We start from the raw sequence: 20,533 nt of genomic DNA on the forward strand, positions 1-20,533 counted from the left end.
TGATGTTTTGATAAATGCATATAATGTGAATTAATCAAGTCAGGGTAATATGGGTACCCATCACCTCAGGTATTTATCATTTCCTTATGTTAGGAACATTTCAGTTTCACACTTTTAGTTATAGTATACCGAACTTATTGTTGATAATAGTCACATTGTTTTGCTATAAAATCTTGTTTATTCTATCTGACTAATGGTATTTTCTTTTGCATCCATTAACCCTCCTCACTGTATCTAACCCACCTCCTCATCCACCTTCCCTAGGCTCTGGTAAACATCATTCTATCCTTTGTCTTCATGAGATCCTATTTGCCTGAGTTTCTGTTCTGTAACAAGTAAATAAACTATATTATGAAATTGATTTACATATTACAGAAAAGAAACCTCAGGCAAACAAGACCTGAATTCAAGACCAGACAATAACTAGGACAAATGAAATTTATACTCATGTCTTTAAAATCTAGATCTCACAATTTTTCACTTGTTGCATTACAAAAAAATAGTTTAAACTCCAATAAAAGTAACCTGATTATAATTTAGTTAATCATTTTAAAATATGAAATATTATTAATACATTTACTGCCAGACATTGGTCTATGGTATATTTATTATGAAAATAGAGTAAAAACTTTGAAAACAAAATGATCCTTTCTAATGTAGTGAACAAAACTAATTTTTTTTATCATTTTCTGTGCATGAGTTTTAGGCAACTTATGCTGTGCTACAACCAATTTTTATACTTCATGCCACATGAGTTTCTGCAAATTGAGTCTTTTATCAGTCCACCTCTATTTAGTTGTCTGGAGTGGACTTTTGGTGGACCTGGGTAACAAATTCTGAATCATAACCCCTAAATATGCATTAACAATTTAATGTTGCTGCGTACTATCATATTGGTTTCATTCACAGAGCTGCCACACAAACCCCAAGGTGAAATGCACAATTGGAAGCAATAAAAATTGAAGAAGACAGACCAACACATGTGGTGCACTAGGGCCAGTGACTAAACAAGGGAACATGAGGCAGGGGAGATGTGCTGATTGACAGCTAAAAAAATGAGCAGACCTTTCAGTTTCAAGATACTCTGCTTCAACTAACATGAATAACAAACCCCAATGGTAGTTAAATTGTTAATACTAACACATTATTGAAATCAAGCTGTCACAGTCTGAAGTTACTGGAGATTCATCTTCATATTCTTAGTTATTTTAAAAATTTAAATTAAAATAAAAACATTGACAAGATAAATAAAATAAACAATTTAAAATATTACCTAAAATCTGATCCAATTCTCTTCCCATTTTCTGGTTCTCCTGGATCTGGGCATAAATTGGAAGCTGTTTTAATACCTCCCTCATTTACTGTAACAGCAAGAAAAAAAATAAGAAACAAAATACATATGATTAGAGAAGCAAGGATGATATTAATTTAAAAATTTCCATAAAATGTATGCTCATATTTTGTTGTTATAATCTCTATTGTTTAACTGTAGAAAGCTAAAATATTATTTTATGAAATAATAATAAAGGCAAGGTAATTTTTCTACTTGTAGACCTATAATAATAAATTTGATGTTCATATTCAATAACTTACACTATTCTGAATATTAAACTATTGATAATTTACATTTGATTTTTAGTTAGTAGCGAATTTCAAAATTTTCGAAACACATTTCAAGAGTATCAGTGCCCAAAGTTTCCATTAATCATTGGCAGTAAGGAGTCAACCCCCAGTTATGACAGTGGCATTTGAGACCATGTTATTTTTAAAGTTTCAATGAAAAACATGACCCTATGGAAAATGCTTAACATCATTAACATATCTGTATTTGGTATATATAAGCATTTAGTCTTCCAATATTAAGGTAAAGCAATGGTGCTAATTACTAAGCATGTCATTAAATTAGTATACAATACCAAAAGTAAAAATATTAGCTTAACTTTTAGCAAATTTCCATGATTACATTTTACTTTTTTGCCATTATACACATTTTAAATAAGCTCTTTGGGGAACTCAGTTAATAAAAGATGTATTAATTTTTATTTTTCAGTGAATATGATCACAGCAGATAACCAAATTCCCAAGATAGTTGTTTCTAACGAGAAGATTGTGCTAAAAGATAGTTCTGAAACATCCAAAGGACTTTGGGATGAATACAGTGACTTTGAGAATGAATTCTATTGTCTTTCTCTTTATCAACAAATCTGCTTCTTTTAAGAAAAGAAGAGTGCCTAAATAGAGATTACAGAGAGGAAAAAATCCTCAACCTTGAAATGCTTTTTATCTTACACTGTGTGTTGTAATCCCCTGTATACAGACCCTTCTTTAAAGAATAAAGACACCTACCTCTAATACACTTAGGTTAGGGTAGGATCTGGAGCATTAAGATTTTTGTTTTGAATAACTTTCAAGGTGGTTCTGTTATAAATTCATTCAAGATGAGACCCACTGAACGTTTGAACTGGATTATTTAGATGAAATTTGTTATTGTGTTCATCATATAGAAAGATAGCTATGAATTAATGGCCTAACCATCATGGCTGTGGTAAAGCTAACATGTTCTTAATGAGATATATAATTTTGCATGTGTTTCCGTCATTAGAAAAAATTACTTTTCTAGGTACCACTAACAATATTCCTCTCACCAAATTTATTACCTACTCACTAATTGAAAACATGCAATATTTTTTTGCTTATCTTGGTCTGCTTAAGATGCCATCTCATTCCTCTTTACCTTTCTGAGTTTTCTGCCCACTTTTCCACTTTGGGTGATTAGACTATAGTGGACAAATTTAAAGACATTGACCCTCATTTCTCCATATTTATATTTCCATTATGGCTTGAAAAAAATTGCCTATTTGTCAGTGACTCATACTCTGTGGTTGTGCCATATTTTGTAAGCTTCTCCTTGCTCCACTGAAAAATTCCTCGTCATCTCATCTATCTGCTTAAATTCAACCTAATGACTTTGATGCTTTCCTGACTCAATCATCTTCCACCTCCAATCCATCTGAATATTAGAGGACAGCTGAACTTTCTAAACACAGTTAGTTTTACTTCTCAAATCTCCAAACGACTCTACGTTTTCTGCTGTATCAACTGTTTTCTCACTAGTCACCAAGATGTATCCATCACCCAAATTCAACTGCCTCTCCCCTGTTCTGCAGTTTTGCTGATCAGACATGTACACTGTATTTACTGGTGTTTTCTCTATGTCTCCATGTCCTCCTTTTCTTCCTCTTTAGCTATGAACATCCTATCTAATATTCAAAATTCACCTGCAGTCCCACTTTCCCAAATTATAATCACTCATATTATACATATAATTTCAATTCCTCTTTTTATAAAACTTGGGGTATTTCATTTGGACAATTTTATATTTAATTTAAAATTTTTCATTACATTGTCAATTAATAGTTTCACATACCTTTACTTATCTACATAATGAGATTATACACTTTATATAAAGAAAACTGACTATTTTAATATGCCCATGAAGCCTAGGTAAAGAAATGAATAGTTAATAATGTCTCAATAAATATGTCCTAGTTGTTTGTTTGACAGTACCCTCTTATATATTCTTTTCAATTAATTGAGTGTTTTCTATGGGAAGCAACCTTTTCCCAATCTTTAAAGGACTTTTGGAAATATTGGAGTATATGTTATTAAAATGTGACATTTTAATGTGTGGTGGAGATGAGGAACAGAGGTGGCATGATCTAGCCTGAATTTCTTTATTGTATTATAATACATAATGCCAAATATTAGTAAAAAAATATTACAAGTGGTTTGTGAACACATTATTAGAAAATAAAAATAAGAAAGATTCCATTGTTTTCAATTTCACCATTATTTTCTCAAAATAAAACTTAAACATTTTATGTGAATTTGAATAATTGTTAATACTTATGCAACATTATGTGTCAGGAACTACATATCTGATGTACATTCACTCATTTAGTCCTCACCACAATCTTAAGGGTTCCTACTATTATTCTATAGGTGCTACAGGTGAGTAAGTGAGTGATTAAGCAATGTGTCCAAAGTCATATTGCTATGTAATGCTGGAGTCTATATTAAAACTCAGCCAATCTGATGCCAGAAATTCTTCTCTTAACCTCTTAGCCCTCTAGCCTGTCCACAAAGCTCAGCAAGGCAGAAACTATCAGCATTAACTAAAATTCAAAACACTTTTCCAAACATTTTATCTTAAAATTCAGTGCACATTTATCATTTTCACCACTTTAATTAAATTAATCTCAGTGCTCATGACTTTAATTGTCAAATTATATCTGTCTGTTGGGAAGGGTCATTTAAATCACTGTTTTTGGACATCTGTGATAGAGGAAAGAAATCCCGATTTAAAATGTAAGAATAACGAGAACACTTCTGCATGGTATATGTATTAATGTTCTTAATTATACAGGTTTAAAATAAAAAATAAATTAAGAACAAAATGGGTAACATTTTATCTCCTTTGATACTTAGATATTTCAGAATTGTCAATCATAGCTAACTGATGTCAATCATTCAAAAGAAATTAGTATTCATTCAAAAAGCTGATTTTACTTCATAACATCATGGAAGTAATTGGATAGATTTATCACTTTCAACTATAATTTGAATAGTAACTTGCAGCTTGGTAAGAACATGAGTTCTCTGTAAAATTTTAGTTACATAGGCAGAGTTCATAAGTATGTTTTCATAAGGTTTCTGATTTTATATAGCACATAATCTACCCTAAAAATAGAAATAAGAATTCTGACTAAAGTATACCTCCACATTAGCTCTCCCAGCTACTTACTTTGCCACCTTTCTCAAATTCTTAAAATTCCAATTTTTAAATTTAGATTTTTAACTTGTGTTCCAACTTATAAAATTTAGTGCTTTTGGATCTTGTTCTTATCTCAAACATTATGAATATAAATGGTATGCTGTTATTTTATACTAACACTTCATATTATACAAGAGCTGCCTCTGTATTCATTTAGCTTTCCAATAAAATGTTGAATCTTTGAGGGCTGATAAGGTATTTTATTCACTCCTTTACCTTCTTAGACTTGCATGGTGCTGGCATGGAGGAATTGTGGAATGAATGAATCATATGAATGAATAAAAGTATGGATTTGAAGAACCAGAAAGAAAAATACAATCATTCATGGGAGACTCAGAGTTTAGTTATAATTTGGCTTTAATATTCTCAAAGAGCCTCATAGATTCATAGATAAGTTGACAATGAACTATCAGATAATTAAATTCAAAGTTTGAAAATATGATTTTTTATTTTAGAATATTTAAAAAAATCTTTTTCCCTTCTTGACAAATTATGTTTGAAAAAGAACAACAAGGGGTTAGGTAGAGAGTGACAATTTAAAAGTCTAGTAGTAAAGTTGAAAAAAAAAAAAATGAATCCCAGTCATTTAAAAAAAACTAACTTTCCCCCTGCAATGGAGATTTCGGATTCTCTTCTTAATTCATTTCTTCAGTTAAAATGTAAGGCTGCAATTGTAGGAATATTTACTTCGGTAATGTCTATGTTGCATGTCTTTTATTTCTAGGGTCAATTCTGGTTGTTGCTGGTTTCTTCAAAGAACCTGAGCTTTAATGTTTTTTACATTTGAAAAAATGAATTTTAGATAAAAATCATTTCATTTTAATTATTTTGTCCTGTTAAATAAGCATTAAAGAGATTAAGATTTGAATTCTTACTTGATAATACATAATATAGATACAAATAATGCAATATAATTTTTTGCTACAAAAACCATGAAAGAATGTCTTTTTCAACCAGTTATTAAATAAAATAATGTCAGCTTGCTATTTTGTGACAAAGAAAAATTTGCCATACTTATTTTGCTTAGATTGAAGTTGAAATTATTTATATTAATAAATTAAAATCAATAATGTTTTAAAACTCTTTAAATAAAACATAATGGATAATGCAAAATTAGTTTCAAAATCACGAGGCATATGATCATTGTTTTGTCTTAAATAACCTTTTGCCTGACAATGTTAAAGCAAATATTTTTTAAATAAAACATCATTTTAAAAGTCAGAGCTTTTTTTTTTTTAAATTTCAGACAGTTATGTCTAAATTCCCTTTCTGGCTGACCTCATAACTCATGCAACAAGAACAATAAAAATAGTATTTCCAATAAAGTACTATACCAACATGTATAGAGAGTTATATCTTTCTTAAAATGCTTAGTTTAATCCTATGTTTCTCGTACAAATAGCCCACATTTCCCAGAACATTTGGAAGTTTGATGCATGCAAAATATAAAATAACAAAATGTGTGACAAAATGAAAAAAGGGTAAACTGGTCATACACCCTGTAATTCTACTTAGAATTCCTTAACAAGTACATTGGCCAAAATATTGGGAAAAATACATAGTAAGACTAACATTTAATTCTGAATGTATTTAACTTTTATTTCACGTTAACATGAACAAGTTTGATATGTTCAAATCATCTCATCTGGCATTTTCTCTCTATTCATATTTTCTCTTGTAGGAAATGTGTCTTTCTTTCTAAATTTTGTATCAAAAAATTGATCTGGGTCATATTAGCACATTATACATTTTCCTAAATCTGACCTTATAAATTTTGAAAATACATTTTGAGCCCCTCAATATATTAATGAATAATATTTATATAGGCTAAATATTTTGAAATTAATTTCTGAGTGTTTTCCAAACAGGCTACCTGGTTTCATCAAAGATTTCCTTGAAGTCAGATATTATATTATCAATGGCTTGTTTCAAAATTTCTAATTTCTGCTATTAATTTGTCCCATAAAAATGCAGAGCTTCTACTAAAAAATAAAATCTCATGTTTGTTTATGGAAGTATAGATGAATGTTCTAAATCTGACATTTTGGAGTGAGTTTCAGATGATCTATAAAGCCTGAATTTGCAATCAAAATTGTGTATTTTGGCCATTTCATAACATTTTTTTCAAAAGAGAAAATAACAATAATTTCCAAAAAGGTGTTGATTTCAAGAGTTTGGGTAAATTAACTAAACTTAAGAATATTTGTTCCTTAAGTGAAAATTGCTGTTATAAAATAAATGTACCTTAGAAAAATATTTTTGTTGAAATTTAGATATGCTCAAATAAGAATTTTATGAGAAACCACCAATTTTAGGAATTTTACTTCATATCCTAGAATCACAAAACTCGAATGTCCTCAGCACATGAGATTAAAGGAGTGTTTTTACATCTTGAAATATAAAATAAATTTGAACAAAACAAATCTGAGGCTTAGAGTTTACCATGTTAATCCATTAACTCAATGCACATAAAGAAAATATTAAATAATCATCATGCATGTTATATAGATATTAATGCAGTTAATTTGGTAGGTACATGAACATTTTATAAAACACACAAACAACACAGACACCACAAATTTCACTCTTGCACTAGAGAAAGTAACAAAAAAGAAGTACACTCACAGATAGAAAACTTGTTGCTGTTGTCTTTCCCTGGAAACAATTTAAATCCTCTAGATTTAAAATCTATGGCCTTTTTCACTAGTTAAGAAAACAAACAAAAACATGTATCAGGAAATACAACTTCAAAATGAAATTCAAGTTAACAAATTTTGTTAGCATGGAATTATGCAAGATAAAGAAACCACTTTCTTAAGCCGGTAGAGGATACCCAGAAGAAAATTAAAAATAAAAATAAAGTAATATAATCACTTAGTAGTAAAATACTAAGCAGGGTAGAAGAATTTTAAATATTCTAAGGGAAAAACCTGCATAGAGGTATAGATAATTTTCAAAATTACTGAGATTTTATATAAAACCAAAACCTTAACACTTTGTCGTAAACCACTTAAATTCTGAAATTGTATGGAATAAATTAAACTAGAAAAGTAAACATGGTGGGACTTAATATAGAAGTCAGAATTTTATGAGCTTTTTTTTTTAAATAAAGCACCTATAAGTGGACTATTTGAAATATTAGGACACATTAAAGGAAAAAGGATAATTGGAAAAATTTTAAATATATTTGAAAATTTCTGCCAATAATCATTTCTATACATTACAATTGCTTTTAACACTATGATTGATGTCCAAGTATAGTGTACAAAATGTATAAAAATAAATTAAAATTATTTTGAGCCATCTAATATATTTTGCTACTATTTTTGATCTTATGTATTATCTTACAATATATAACTAGATAGTGTAAGGAGAAATAGATGCATATTAAGACAGTGGAGTACATGGGAAATATTTTTAAAAAATGCAATTTGGGTGCCTGTGGCTCAAGGAGTAGGGCGCCGGTCCCATATGCTGGAGGTGGCGGGTTCAAACCCAGCCCCGGCCAAAAAGAAAAATAAATAAATAAATAAATAAATAAATAATGCAATTTGTTAAATGTATTTTTGAAGTAATTGGGATGAAGGAAAAGAATTATTTCCTTTAAGTAGTCATTATTTGATTGACTAAAAGTGTATGAAATTTTTAAGTGGTAAGTGATAGTTCAGAAAACTACATCTTGTAAATTTTTAAATGACACGAAAGGAAATAAAGAAAATCCATTTAATTGAACCCTCAGTAATTAAAAAAAAGTTAAGCTATCTCTCCTAATGAGATATTTACATATCAAATTTTCTAATTAATTTTTTAATTTTTAATTTTTATACATATATAATAGTGGTACATATTTATGAGGTATGTATGATATTTTAATTCAAGCATACAATATGCAATGATAAAATCTGGATAATGGAAATCCATCACCTAAAACAGCACTTCTTCGTGTGAAGAACATTTCAAATCTTCTCCTCCTTCTATTTTGAGATTTACAATAAATTATTGTTAACTATAGTCACCTTATTGTGCTTTTGAACACTAGAATTCCTTCCTTCTATTTAGCTGAATGTTTGTACCCTTTAACAAACACCTCTTCTTCATCCTTCCCTCTTCAGTTATTTTCTTAAAAGAAAAACAAGCATGAATAAGAAAGCAAGGGATATATTTTTACAATTATAACCTTGAACTCTTTACATATTTTTTCTCACGTTTTTAGTCAAAGATGATGGCATTAAACACTATGCAATTAGGTTTTGTTCATGCCATGAATTAAACAAAAATTGAAGTGTGTTAGTTTAAAATAATCATTTCACTATTTCTGAACTGTCAGTCAGATTATGGATGTTTGACTTTGAAACATGTTAATGTTTTCTTGTTAATACCTTCAAAAGTAGGAAGGTAAAATCAGGGTCTGATGGGTTAGCGGAATATAGAGGGTACCAAAAAAATGTATACACGTTTTAGAGAAAGGAAAAAAAAAAAAAAAGAAAACCTGTATTAAAATTCCAATGCTCAATATATACTGATAGCAGAAGATGAATACAACTCATATTGAATAACTCTTGTAATTGAAGAAGTCAAACATAACTTGAGTATTACAAATTTAATACAGTTTTCCCTTTTTTAAGTGTATATACATTTTTTGGTTCTCTGTATATAGTTATAAACTATCTACACATACATATACATATTTTTAAAAAGAGGAAAATAACCATTGGAGTAGAATTTGAGAGGCCCAATTCCTAGCAATCCCTAGTTGTGTAATTTTGGACTTTTTACCTATGTTTACCTAAAAATCAGAATCTAGGACTAGATGACCACTCACAGTAGAGCAGTGGTTCTCAACCTGTGGGTCGCGACCCCTTTTTAACAATGAAAATACATTGTAGCATTAGGAAAGTTGAGAACCACTACTGTAAAGGTACAAGATTCATTAATGTCCTTTATTTATAATGAAAGAACAAATATATTTCTTTCAAGTGACTGTTGCTGTTGTGATTCTCCGCCTCCTCAGCCCCATGGTAACGTAAAGTGTAATTCTTCTAAAGTAGTCAAATATTTTAAATTTAGTTTTAGCCCTGGGAATTTTTCTGCTGTGGCAAAACACTTCTTAAAAAAAATTTACATTTTGCATTTTGTGGCATAATTCTAGATTTTCTCATTCCAAAATGAATTATAAGTAAGAAACTACCTCTATTTGTCTGTGCATTATAAGATTTGACATTTTAAATATTGCAAATGAGTCTGATATTTCATTGCAAAAGTAACGTAAATCTGGAATTCTAAAAGAGTAAAGAAAACTAAATGAAAAGATTGTAAGACCAAAGAAGAAAGTTGCAGGAGAATAAAATTCTATGGGTCAGAGAGTTCAAGGGTATAAATTACTATGTCACTAATGTGTGCGGAGGGGACAGCAGAAAGGGGAAGGTTGATGTTTGTGCTTATGGGTATCTAGATCTAATTGTTTGGTTGAATAAGGTAAGATAAAACACCTTAAGATTAAAAAAAAATGAATACTTCTAATTAAGAATATGTCATCTTGAGCCAAGACCCTTAAATACTTGCCAAGTTCTAAAAGGAACTAGCCTGCCTGCCTGCCTGCCTTCCTCCCTCCCTCCCTTCCTTCCCGCCTCCTTCATTCTTTCTTTTTTCACTTGATGTCATTATTTTTGCTTTCAATTAATTTTTTATTTTTTAATTATTATAAGTATATAATGTATTTTGAAAGTAAAAACATTAATTGTAATATAGACACAACAGATAAAAGGTAGGAGTATATCAAAAGTTCAGAAGAATATCCATTTTAGGAGATAGAAAATAATATAAAATTTTAGTTCAGAAAACAATCATAAGAATGTAAAATTTAGTTTATTATAAGGGTTAAAATAAAAATTTGTTATTGTCTTTTATACATTTAGAAAAATTAAGATAGTGTGTTATTTGTGCCAATTCCTTTCACTATATGGTTTGATCCTTAAGGCAAGAAAAACAGTTTGCACATATACTTCTATAAGTGCATGCAAGAATAAATAAAATATTATAAATTCTGGCTTTTCTTTCTTTTTTTTTTTTGTCGGGGCCGGGCTTGAACCCACCACCTCTAGTATATGGGGCTGGCACCCTACTCCTTGAGCCACAGGAACCACCCTAAATTTGGGCTTTTTAATTAAAGGTATTTTACTGGGAAAATTTTCTTTATTGATCACGAATTAGGAAGGAATGATGATAAGAGAATGAATGTTCTAGATGAAGCATTTTCTTCTGTAAAATTATTTTTAAATACAGAAAAACAATGTATAGCCTAATTTATAAAGCATTAAATGCAAGATCTGTTATGTATGTGCATAAACATCCATTTTCATTGTTTTCTTTGTGTTTCATATATAAATAATTTTGATCATTTTATAATATTTTTAGTTTAACTCCTTTTAAGCATAATAGAAGTATTTTATAATATGAGAAAAGTCTTGTAGAAAGTAATATTAGGCCAGCAATCAAATCTATCTTCATTTTGTTAGGAGCCCTAAATATTAGGAAAACCACTGTGTTCCTATAACCTTCATTACAGCAGTTTTAAATCACATATTGAACTATGACCCTGGCATCTTCCAGTTCAATTATTGTTCTGTTATCTACAAAATCAATTTGAATTCTAAATTGCACTTAAAAATGTCTGTGAAGAAAATAACATTGAACAATTCTTAACCTTCATCTAACTTTCATGTTAAGCAGTAGAAATCACTTATATGAAATGATTTAAATTATAATGCCTAATATTAAAATTAACCATATTTTACATATATAAATGATAGCTTGATTTTATTTCAGATGTATATCAACTTTTTTTGTGAAATAGGTAGAACTTGTCTTTATTATGTCAAACAATCTTTGTGTTTAACTTTAGAAACTGTGGTATTAGTAGTAGAGAATAGATTGGTAAGTATTAGATTTAGTGTTAGTGTTGGTATTTTAATGTTAGGAAACTGACCATATTATATAGATGTGATACAGGGAGATCAAATACCACTTAAGGGTTTGGAAAAGATGATCTCTGGGGTTTCCTTTTATCAATAAGTTTCTATAACTTAAAGTCATAAAAAATTTCCTGGCTTCAATGTCCTCATTTGAAAATTGATGTATCTTCCCTACATACTCTGAAAAGTTACATACTCACAATTTATTATAACACATCATTGATATATATGGAAAACTTATAATATGAAAACTATTTATATTCCAACATAAAGAAACAAACGAGTGTAGTATTAGTTAGTAGGTAAGATTTGCAATTAAAAAGTGATTTACTTTCAAGTTTGTATGGAGTGTCATAGAGGATAGTGTTGCTATTTATTAAATGCTGTTAGAACATCCCCATACCTCTGTATTTTTCTACTTAGATTGTATGCCAACACAATAACGAAGATAAAATGAATGCAATATTCTAAGTTTGTGTTTATATTGATCTTCAAAGTTAGTAGTACTCACTTTTAAAATGAAGTATCTTGGAGGTGGCAGTAGCTGAATTATAAATCTCTACTCAACACCCTATGGTAATTCTTTTGGAAAAGAAAATAATTTCTTATAAGCAATTAAGTCATTTGTATCTTACTGACCTATTTGGTTTTATTTCTGCTTCATTTTAACTTTTCTTTACAAGTGCTCGGGAATGTCTTTCTATTCCTTTTTTGTTCTGTTTGATATGGTAATGGGATACACAATTCTGCTTTTTCTTTTACATTATAATGCTATAATTCACTTTATAATCAACAAATAAGCTATAGCAATAAGGTGATAATTTATTTTATTTTTTTTGATATTGAAAATAACTAACTTGTCCACCTGTAATCCTGGAACTCTGGGAGACCAAGGCAGGTGGATTGCTTGAACTCACCAGTTTTAGAACAGCCTGAGCAAAAGCCAGACCCCGTCCCTACTAAAAATAGAAAAACTGAGGCAAGAGGATTGCTTGAGCCTAAGTTGGAGGTTGCCTTGAGCTATGATGCCACAGTACTCTACCAAGGTGACAACTTGAGACGCTGTCTCAAAAAAGAAAAAAAGAAAAGAAAATAACTAACTTATGTGTTTGCACGTGTGCATTTGAATTGAGAATATGAAATAATTATGTTTAAAAATACAGTGTGCTATTTCAGCCATTTCTCTACTGGACCAGGAATATGACAAGATATGTTCATTAACTTATTTATTCGGGTCTAAGAGTTCATTAATTTATTAATTTATTCCTGTTAAGAATGAAAGGCTAATGCAATCGGAATTCTTTATTCTAGCCCAAAGATTAAAATATCTTTAAGTATTATGAAAGTATTTAGGGGGGCCCCAGTAGCTCAGTGGGTAAGGCGCCAGCCACATACACCGAGGCAACCAGGTTTGAACCCAGCCTGGGCCTGCTAATCAACAATGACAACTTCATCAAAAAAATAGCCAGGTGTTGGGGCGCCTGTCATCTTGGGTAATCAGGAGGCTGAGGCAAGAGAATCGCTTAAGGCCAAGAGTTAGAGGTTGCTGTGAGCTGTGACCCAATGGCTCTCTACCAAGGGTGATATAAATGAGACTCTGTCTCAAAAAAAAAAGTATTTAACTGCCTTAAGAAAGGAGATTTTATTCATTTTTTTGTTTAACAGTAAATAGTGGCTCCATGTTCTCAGTCTACAAACATAATATTTAGCATTTTTTCCACATGATCTACTGGCCAATCACTTCTTCAGAACATATTTAACATGAAGTCTACTAATTGATGGTTCCTTCCATATAATTTATAGAAGAAAAAAGATCAAGAAAATATGCTGATACTAAAAACTAGATAATGTTCCTGCAATGTCTGTTTTATCATCTTTCATTTTTATTAGTAAACTAGATAAAAGATCCTTACTAGTTTACTAATAAAAATAAAAGATGATGAAAAAGATGGTTAATAGTTTACTAATCTAGTTTACCACTAGATTAATAATGAAAATTTCCAAGAAAATAATATATGCTAGATAAATGCTTCTAGTATATATATATATATATTTTTTTTTTGTAGAGACAGAGTCTCACTGTACCGCCCTCAGGTAGAGTGCCGTGGCATCACACAGCTCACAGCAACCTCTAACTCTTGGGCTTACGCGATTCTCCTGCCTCAGCCTCCCGAGCAGCTGGGACCACAGGCGCCTGCCACAACGCCCGGCTATTTTTTTGTTGCAGTTTGGCCAGGGCTGGGTTTGAACCCGCCACCCTCGGCATATGGGGCTGGCACCCTACTCACTGAGCCACAGGCGCCGCCCCAAGCATCCTGCCATTAGGTCATGTTTCTAGATTACACAGGAAGAAGGGATAATAGAAAATTCAGCAACATACTGTTAAGGGGCTCATGAATCTTTTTGAAAAAATACTTTAATTTATTTTACAATATATTGAAACAAACCCTGTATAAACGGGAATAATAAATGGTTGCTTTTTAATCAGAAAAATAGTGATGCAACCAAATATGTTGAAAAACACAGAAAACTTCATTTGTAGAGATATACATATTAGGAATATGCAAGATCCAAGACATTTTCTTTTTTTTTTAACTGTAAAATTGACTCATACTTTATTTTCTGTGTTTTAACTTATGTTTTTCATTGGATCGTGACATCTCTCTCTGTCCATCCATACACACGTAGTACATCTCTAGTAGGGTTCTATGGAGTTCACACATAGGCTTTAGCGGATTTGGGGACACCTCCAACAAAAATGTATATGGATTGAGTGTGTATATGTATTTCTTTCCGGGAAAAAATTGCACTGGGGATTTTATTTGGTTTACTTTCGATTTTGTTGATGAATGTAGGGAGATTACAGTCCTGCATCTCCCCTGAGGGGAGGAGCATGATAAGACCCCAGTGTGCTCTTGGCTTCTTTGTCCACTCTCTAACTTTGTGCTTTTCTTTATTTAGGAGAAATATATAAAGAAAACCACCAAGATATTTTCGAATTCAAAAATGATATAATTGGATTAAGTTTATTAAGAAGATATATATATATTCATTTTATAATTACTAAAAATCATAACACACTCTCAATTTTAAAAAGAACTAGAGAGAATATGTTCCAAACACCCCTATATATTTTTTTCACAATACATATATATATCTTTAATTATATACTTCTATTTCTGCTACCATGCTTATTTATGGCTAGCACTTATTCTTTTCTTAGAATGTGTAGGTAAGTATGATATGAATGTGATGCCCAATTTTTAGTTGAGAGAAAATATCTAATTACATAGTTTACTCGTGTTTAAATTCTATAATAAGTTCTAGAAACCCATATATATGAGTCTTTAAATGTTAGTTATTTGTAAAATGTTGTTACCATTTATAATTTTAAGGTCTAGTCTGTTGTAGAAACCATTCTAAATGGTGATTAAATATACTAAAAATTTTTTGAACTTTTTTGGACCATGCCCTTTTTATTGTGTAGGAAATACAAATTAAATCATTTAGTTTCCCTGGATTTCTAACTTAACTTTTAAATTCAAAGTTATAAACCACTCCAGATCTTTGAATAAAATATTAAATTTAAGACTAATGTATATTTTACATATATTCAAATTATATATAATCATATTAAGTTACGTGAACATACGAATAAAATATTCAACAGCTTTTAAGATATTTCTGTAATAGTCCTATTTTCCATTTTACAAATAATCATGAAGCCACAATGTTTTAATCTTGAAACAAGGTAAACCTGGATTGTAAATCTTTGGAATCTTTTATTTCAACCCTTCTATGACTAAGACATAATGGTAAATTTTTTTCATTTGGGAAACTGAACAGAGTAGTGAGCTTGAAAAGGAGACGCCATATTTTATAAAAACAACTTATTTTCGCAGGCATTATAGTTTTTTGGTTTTTTTTTTACTTTTTATTTAGTAGACTGTGGAGAGACTACGTAAATGGCTAAAAAATCATACAATTGGTTAATGGATAAAGACTATAGAATTTGTATATAGGCTCTACTCCTTCATAGAAATGGAACAAATTCAGGAATCCATAACACTTATGCGATAACAGCAGATGTACCCGCAATGCTTGACGTAACAGGTCTTACAGTTATGGTTTGCTGAAAAATGTCAAGATTATAAGAAAAATGTGGGATTTTTATATTCTCTTCAGAAATTCTTATAATTGGCATAATAAAACCCACCATATGGGAAGAGTTACTACTGGTATGGTTCACAGATAATTTCAACACTTTTAAACTGTCTACCTTTAATTTGATTAAGTTTTTAATCCTTATTTTCTGACAGCTTCAAATGAATTGAAGTTTTAATTGCCTTTGGTCCTAGAGTTAATTTTAATCCACTCAACTTATGCATTTTCTTACTGTTTAGTTATGTCATATTCTCTAGATCACAAATGATTTTGTTTGTGTTGCGTATACTTTTGGTTCTTTTTTCATAAATCAATTTTATCACAGATAATTTTACTATAAAATGTAATGTGAAAAAGAAAGATTAATATTTTCTTACTGAAGATAAAGTAATTTTACATTAAATATTTTATACTCAACACTGGAGACAAGCAATACCTTCTAAAATGAGATTAGTTGGAAAAGAAGCAACTGCTTGAATAATGGTGACAAAAGTTAATGACTCTCTGCAGACTATGGGCAGTGGAATATATTCTTTTACTACAAATTTCATTAGTGCCATAAATTATTTTTAAATTAAAAAATAAAGATACGGGCGGCGCCTGTGGCTCAGTCGGTGGGGCGCCGGCCCCATGTACCGAGGGTGGCGGGTTCAAACCCAGCCCCGGCCAAACTGCAACCAAAAAATAGCCGGGCGTTGTGGCGGGCGCCTGTGGTCCTAGCTACTCGGGAGGCTGAGGCAAGAGAATCACTTAAGCCCAGGAGTTGGAGGTTGCTGTGAGCTGTGTGAGGCCATGGCACTCTACCGAGGGCCATAAAGTGAGACTCTGTCTCTACAAAAAAAAATAAAAAATAAATAAATAAATAAAGATACGGGATTGTTTTAGTAAGTAAAAATATCCTTTCATCTCTGTGATTTCGTACCATTGTATTTTATTCACATTATTCATTAGAAGCTTTCATGCTAGTACCTAGATCCAGATCCACTTTTCCCCATTGTCTTTGTTCTCTTGCCCAGAAGGTCGATCTAGGTTACACTCTTTTCATACAAATTGTGGCATTAATTAGCAGCACTGTCAATGCCCAGGAGCTTGTTAGAAAAGCAGATATGAAGCACCAAAAAAGGCCTATTGAATTAGATTCCATAGTTTAACAGTATCCTACTTTTTAAACAACTACACTCTATCAACAAACTGCCTTAAATCTTTGGGGAATTCCAGCAAAAGGACAGAGGAGAAAGGAAAGTAAGATCAGGATTTTTATTACACAGGGTTCTTCACTACTGCTTTAATTGGACTTAGTTAAGACTTTTAATTAAAGGGTATTGGTCCTTTCATGTCAGCCTATAATACATGACTCTGTCAACCTGTAATACATGTCTATGTCCAACATCTCACTCTCTTTATCCCAATAGTTTGAGAATCATAATAGTTCACTATTACTAATACTACTACTGGTTAAAGCATGATCTCTTATGGTTCCTTGGAATCCATTCATTTGGAAATAGTCTTCTTGTAAGTAAACTCTTCTTTGTATTGGCCAATGATCTATCGTTTTCAAATGCGCTCTCATGAATATGCCACTGTACATAGAAATCATTAGAGATTTGATTCTAAATATAGATTTCAGGCACTGTATTTAGCAACATCTCTTAACATGTCTGTGACCATGGCCATGCTTCAAGGATATTACCTAGGTAGAATTATTGAGGACTGTTGCTCATCATCCTACCCTTGGTTGCTCATTTGTTCCTTAGAAAATGTTTTACAGGGTGACGCCTGTGGCTCTGTGAGTAGGGTGCTGGCCCCATATACCAAGGGTAGTGGGTTCAAACCCGGCCTCGGCCAAACTACAACCAAAAAATAGCCAGGCGTTGTAGCGGGTGCCTGTAGTCCCAGCTACTCAGGAGGCTGAGACAAGAGAATCATGTAAGCCCAAAAGCTGGAGGTTGCTATGAGCCATGTGACATCATGGCACTCTACTGAGGGCGGTAAAGTGAGACTCTGTCTCTACAAAAAAAAAAAAAAAAGAAAATGTTTCGCAGATCTAGACCACACGACTGTGTTCTTTTCTAACAATTACAAATGCAAGTAGTATAGAAAAATCACAGAGATAAATCAGATCAAAACAATTTTAAATGGGCAGTGCCTGTGGTTCAGTGAGTAGGGTGCCAGCCCCACATACCAAGGGTGGCAGGTTCAAACAAAAAATAGCCGAGCATTGTGTTGGGCGCCTGTAGTCCCAGCTACTCAGGAGGCTGAGGCAAGAGAATCACCTAAGCCCAAGAGTTGGAGGTTGCTGTGAGCCGTAATGCCATGGCACTCGACCAAGGGTGACAAAGAGAGACACTGTCTCTAAAATAAATAAATTAATTAATTAAATAAAATAAAAATAATTTTAAATGAAATATCTGTATCAAAATTGAAGAATAGTTGGATTTAGTGTAAAGCAGGCAAGAAAATATATGGAGCTTTCCTGCCCAATCCGAGATTAGTATCATACATAACTTTGGTACAGCTTACTTGAGATCAATATGAATGATGCTAAATCAATCTGCATGTACCTGTTTCCCATATTTGCTATCAACACTGCATTGAGATATATATTTAATTCACAATGAAATAGACTAAGAGATTTTAAAATATATGCTAATTTTCTTAATTTTTTCACATTTATCTTTACCTTACAGATTTTCATATAACTAGAGTATATTTTCTTGTTGTAACGAAAAGGAAGTGTCATTTATTAGTGGTGTGTCTAAAGCAGTAGGTACACTATACATATAGTCTCGTTGAGACACTATATATATAGTCTCACAAAATATACATGAAAAATTATTTGCCCTTTTTAATTATGTAATTGAATTACACAATTAATATGTATTCTGATAAAAATACGTATGTTCATTAGATTCTGAAATTTCATTTCTAGCCTCTACACCATCTCCTGACCTATAAATAACAGCATTATATATATTCCGTCCGATCTCTCAAGACATCTCTCTTATGTCTTAGAAAACCACAAATATATGATCACTTGTTATTTGTAACGCAAAGGTAACAAAATAAAAATGTAAACGATCAGTAACATCTGACTTGAAGTACATTTTAAATTAATATGTTATGGAAACTTTATTCAATATTGAATAAAGACAATGATTATTTGCTGATAGTACTAAGTATAATCCCATGGCTTGAAGCCTCATAATACTTTATTTTAAAAGTGTGAACAGATGAATGAAAAAGGTGTAGCAGAAACCAACTGTTACATGAAATTCAAATTATCATCTAGTCTTTTTAGTAAAGTTATCCTTGGCTGCATTCCTTTCTAATGGAAAAGTTCAGGGGAGTTGATAAAACTTTTTTCTTCTTTAGTATAAGCCTACTCGATGAAAAATTTCTATCTCTCGGATCTAGATAAAATTAATCTAGAAATTTCTGTCACTTAATCTCATTCGATATTATGGAGTAGTGCCATTAGAAGAACATTTTAAATAAAGAAAGCTCATACACCAACAGTAAAAACTATAGTCCCTGTTTTAGAATATAAATGAGGTAACTGTGAAGAGAAAAATATCCTATACAATGTACCTTAAACCTAACACCATGCTATTCTTTCATATATGAAAATATATGAAGGTTTTGCTCTTCCTAATGTTGTAAAGATTAATTGTGTGATTTCACTCTGTGCACAGCAGGGCGGCCATATGCTCTAGAAAACTACATGAAAGAAAAGCAGCTTGTTGCAAAAGTGGATGAAAATGCCCCAAAATAATTCTGAACAAGATAGAAATGTCTCTAACATAGGACCATTGCTTACTCTAAAAGGCAGAGGAGTCCACTTTGGCACCAGCTCTCAGCACAAATAGAAAGTGTAGCTCCTTCAAATATTTTAACAAGGAAAATGACTTAAATGTCACATATGTCACATTCACTGCGACCATCTCATTCACAGGTAAAATAAGGTTTGGCACACATTTGAGGAAATCAGCTACACACAAAATTGTTTTCATGTCTGATCTTTAAAGTTAAGCTTTCCCTTTTGATCAATTCAAAACATATTATTATCTCTCCTTGTTTGCATTCTATTAAAAAGGAGAGATAATATGTTAATATGAAGAATAAGCTACCGAGATATTCGATCAATGAACACTGGTCATCCTAACAAATCGCTTGAAATGAGGTAGTACAGCTGAAAAAAATAGCATTTATGAAATAAGTCATTTTTTATGGGATGATCATTTCAGTTAATATGAAAATATATTAATTTCCTTAAGGACCCACTCAAAGGAAAACAAAAATATTGAGTCATCAGAAATCCTTAAAAATCTAAAGGTTAAAATGGTTACTTGCAGATTTGCCATTTCTGAATAAAATAAATTTTCATTACTTAATATCGTCATTCTAGTCCTTAGAGACATTTAGAGTACTTTAATACCTTTTGAAAATGCATAAACCTATTAATAAGTAAATTCTAACATTGTATATTTTTTGTCCTCTTTCTTCATAAAAGCAACTTATTAAAAAAGTAAAATATTACAAATATAAAAATATATTTGCTGTTATA

At 31.2% G+C, this 20,533-nt stretch overlaps 1 protein-coding gene across 3 annotated transcripts in view; it reads right to left on the reverse strand.

Annotated features, from left to right (window-relative positions):
- CSMD3 (CUB and Sushi multiple domains 3) overlaps positions 1-20,533 on the reverse strand; it is a 1,164,849-nt gene that overhangs the window by 707,550 nt on the left and 436,766 nt on the right. For 2 of the 3 annotated variants that reach the window (XM_053559349.1, XM_053559348.1), the window contains 2 exons: positions 7,460-7,537; positions 1,274-1,361 (listed from right to left, as the gene is read on the reverse strand). In XM_053559349.1, the coding sequence (XP_053415324.1) occupies positions 1,274-1,361; positions 7,460-7,537 (166 nt within the window). The remainder of the gene's footprint in view (positions 1-1,273; positions 1,362-7,459; positions 7,538-20,533) is intronic. The other variant, XM_053559351.1, reaches the window with a different exon arrangement.

Source organism: Nycticebus coucang, chromosome 13 (genome assembly GCF_027406575.1).
Source record: "Nycticebus coucang isolate mNycCou1 chromosome 13, mNycCou1.pri, whole genome shotgun sequence".
Classification (NCBI taxonomy): domain Eukaryota; kingdom Metazoa; phylum Chordata; class Mammalia; order Primates; family Lorisidae; genus Nycticebus; species Nycticebus coucang.